This window comes from Acanthisitta chloris, unplaced genomic scaffold (genome assembly GCF_000695815.1).
Source record: "Acanthisitta chloris isolate BGI_N310 unplaced genomic scaffold, ASM69581v1 scaffold31219, whole genome shotgun sequence".
In the NCBI taxonomy this organism is placed as follows: domain Eukaryota; kingdom Metazoa; phylum Chordata; class Aves; order Passeriformes; family Acanthisittidae; genus Acanthisitta; species Acanthisitta chloris.
Window position 1 is genome coordinate 2245 of NW_008692491.1, and position 3566 is coordinate 5810.

Genomic DNA, 3566 nt, shown 5'->3' on the forward strand with positions numbered 1-3566 from the left:
TGCCACCTAGATGGGGCTCTGATGCTCAGGAGAGAGCTGACACAGGCTGGGGAGGAAATAAGGAAAACAAGGTGCTCCAAGGGACAGGAAAGCCAGGATGTGAAGGAAGGACTTCTGCTGGGGAGCTCATAGCCAGAAGCAATGGAGGGAAGAGGAAGACTGAGATCAGTAGGGCTTACCAACACTTTACAAAGTTGGCAGGGAGGAGCTTTAGAGGGACTTACTGCACAGCATGGAACTTCCTGCGCAGCAGGTAGTCGATGACATCAGGATCTGTCTGGAACAGCCTCCTCAAGATGTCAGACTGCATTTCTGGAGATACCTGAGGGGAGACACGGACACACTCACTCATGGAATCCCCTCTCAGCAGGAGGATGAGCACAGGCAGCCAAGGACAGCGAAATGGCTCCAGGTCAGTATGTGCTTGTGGATCCAACTGTGTCACCTCCCGAGGTCTGCAGGATCTCAGCCCCTGCTTTTCCCCCACTAACCCCATTCCTTTCACTCCCTGCAGACCCTAAAATTGATACAAGGCTTTTTGGGAACCTGAAATGTCCCATTCCCATAGACCTGTCAGGGCTCTTACTGCTGCCTACAAGTGTTCCACTGGAGGCTGGAGAGAGAATGGAGCCAGACATTTCCCAGTAGATGGAGCCAGACCCTTCCCAGAGGATGGACACAGACCGAGGTGCAGCAGGGGCACCTCCAGCAGGGACAAAATCCTTCCTGTAATGATGGTGCAGTCCTGAGACAGGACCCAAACAGGTCACAGCTCCCCATACCTGGAAAGAAGTAAAGAGCAGCTGGATACAGCCCTGGGCTGGCTTTGAAGTGAGCCCTGATCCGGTTGGTCTGGAGGTCCCAGAGCTCTCCTCCTATACAAATCTTTACATGATCCTAAAAGATGCTTTTGGGAACCTCACGGCAATGCATCCCTAGGACAGGATGAGCATTCTGCCTCCTGCTGATGGGACCGAATCTCACACTGAAAATCAGTTCTGAGGTGATTCTGCCCCTCACCAGCTCTCCCTGGCATTATATCTGCATGAGGCTGTGGCACCTCCACCCCACCCCATCTCCTTCCAGCTCCTTCCCTTTTCTAGGCACTCCCATTTCCCCCCTCTTCTTTCTCCCATCACTGTGGCTTTGGGAGAGAAACAGCCATGAGGTGCAACCTTTGCTGTTGGCCAGCTGTTCCCTGTCCCAGAGGAGCTTGGTCAGATGTCACCAGGGTGGGAAGTGACAGAAAAGGGGGTCATGTTCATGGCACAACCCTCAGCTCTGCCTTTATGATGCCAACACAAGCCATCCCAAATCCATGTTTACGCCATGAGGAATGAGTTACATTTCCACAAGCCAACCTGAGTCACCTGCTGCAGAGCAGGGCTGTGAACACTCCCTTCCTCTGCTGCCATTGGAAGAGTTCAGAGGGAAGGAAGCTCCAGAGGAGCTGAACTGAGGAAGCCTCACCTACCGTGAACAGGGTCTGATGGTGCTCAATCAATATCTGGAGCACCAGGATGATGGCAGCACTCTCCTCAAAGTTCAGGGCACAGGCATCTTTCTCTCCAGGCTTCTCCTTCTGCAGGATGTTGGGACCAAAGACTGTGGCCAGGTTTGAAACCGTCATTTTATTCCCAGGAATCTAGGAAGGAAGCACAAAAGGAAACTGGATTATGGATGCACGGGCATGAAATGTCCCAGGATATCCTCACCCACCCCAGGGCAGGAATATGTGCTGTGGGATGAGGCTGGGGTGTTGGTCTGAGTCCAGTTTGATCCTCTCTGAGATGGTGGCAGGGCCAGCATGAAGGGTTTGGGGTGCTGAAGCACACATTCATCCCATTCCCACCTGCTTCACCTTCCCAGCCCCTATCGAGAAGTGAGGACCAGTATTTCCATATCATCTCACATTATGGGACAAAACCAGCCTCTGAATCATGGGGAGACTTGGAGTTGTCCAGAGAAACCAAAATCAATCTCAACACATGGTCACAAGTCCTTCATGGAATTTGGATGTGGAAAGCCAGATTCAGTCCATAAAAAACACCCCTTGCACTGCCTATGCCGACAGCCAGGTCTCTCTGGGGTTACTGCCACCCCAAAAATCCCTGAGCTGGCCTGAGTCATGGCCTGTCACACACCCAGGCCTGTCATGGATCCATCGAGGACCTGTGTTTTTCCAAAGGATTTACTCAAGCTTGCAGCAGCTCTGCGCAGTTCTAACCATTGCAGCCTGAGCAGCCCTTCCCCATGCAATTGCTCCCTTTGGATCAGCCTTACCTCCCGGCCATCGGGGTCCCAGGAGCACTCAGCGTGCCGTGCCACCTCACTGAGGAAGCGCAGGAGCCGGTGCAGGGTGTCGCTGTGGCAGGGGGGCAGCAGGAAGAGCAGCAGCTGGAGGGCAGACAGCTGTGCTGGCCCCTCCATGGCTGGGCAGAGAGCAGATGTTAGTGAGGATCCCAGCCCACCAGGCACTTCCAGCTGGGCAACTCTTTTCTACATCCATGGGAATGAGCTCTAGAAGGAGCCAGGCTGGAGTCCCACCCTTCATCCCATGAGATGGAATATCCAGCAAGGCCTGAGAAGTGATGGCATTAGGTATCGTGCAGCCCCACAAAGACTGTTCTCGACCAGATGGATTATTATAATCTAATTTAAAAATAAATCCCCCAAACCTCGCCAAACCCACATATTAGAGTAGCTACATGTGGCAGCGCCAGGCAGCACATTGCCCATCCCACCACTGTTCAGTGGTTTTGGAAAGAAGGGTGGTAAGGAAGGATCTATTCTTGGAAGTATTCAAGACCAGGTTGAATGGGGCTTGGAGCAACCTGGTCTGGTGGAAGGTGTTCCTGCCTATGGCAGGGGGGTGGAACGAGATGGGTTTTAAAGTCCTTTCCCACCCAAATCCTTCTGTGACTCTGTGCAGTCTCTGCTCTGCAGGTACTCACAGGCTGTGCTGAGGAAAGCATTGTAGAGCTCTCTGGGAATCAAGGAATCCGGCATATCCCGAAGAAACTCTTTGAGCAGAGCAGCCACATCATGAACACTTTGATGCTCATCCAAGAAAACATCCAGACCTCGGTCAAACTCTTCCCTCAGCTTAGAAATGGAAGAAATGAGAAAGATAAAAGCCACAGTGAGTTCTTCCTGTTTAGCAGAGTCACCCTTTGAGGAGGGATGCTTCCGTGGCAGGACATGAGGGCCAGCTACTCCCAATGCCTCCCCTGATGCAGGGCACCCCAGAAAGGTATGACAGAGCCCAACAGCTTCCTGCTGCCCTTTGGATGGGCCATGGGACCAGACGGAGCTGCTGGCTCTAAAGTGCCAGCCAGGGGTTGAAGGCTCGTCTGCAAAAGGCAGCCTGGAGGGAAGGAGCTGGACTGGTCTCCCGACTGGGAGAAGGGCCCAGCAGCAGGATACAGGCTGTCTGCAATCCAGTGTGTGCCTGGGATGTTTCAGACCTCTCCACACCAATGTGTGCTCTAGTCATCCCTATCCATACAAGCCTCTGTCCCTTGGATGTGGTATAGCCACTGAGGATGCAGTAGATGTCTCCTTTT

At 53.0% G+C, this 3566-nt stretch overlaps 1 protein-coding gene across 1 annotated transcript in view; it reads right to left on the reverse strand.

Moving 5' to 3' along the window:
* Positions 1–224: 224 nt before the first annotated feature.
* LOC103809825 (rho GTPase-activating protein 6-like) overlaps positions 225–3566 on the reverse strand; it is a gene marked incomplete at its 3' end in the record, with an annotated part of 7618 nt that continues 4276 nt past the window's right edge. The window contains exons 6-9 of the mRNA XM_009082695.1: positions 2955–3105; positions 2284–2432; positions 1475–1645; positions 225–322 (exon numbers count right to left, since the gene is read on the reverse strand). Of these exons, the coding sequence (XP_009080943.1) occupies positions 225–322; positions 1475–1645; positions 2284–2432; positions 2955–3105 (569 nt within the window). The remainder of the gene's footprint in view (positions 323–1474; positions 1646–2283; positions 2433–2954; positions 3106–3566) is intronic.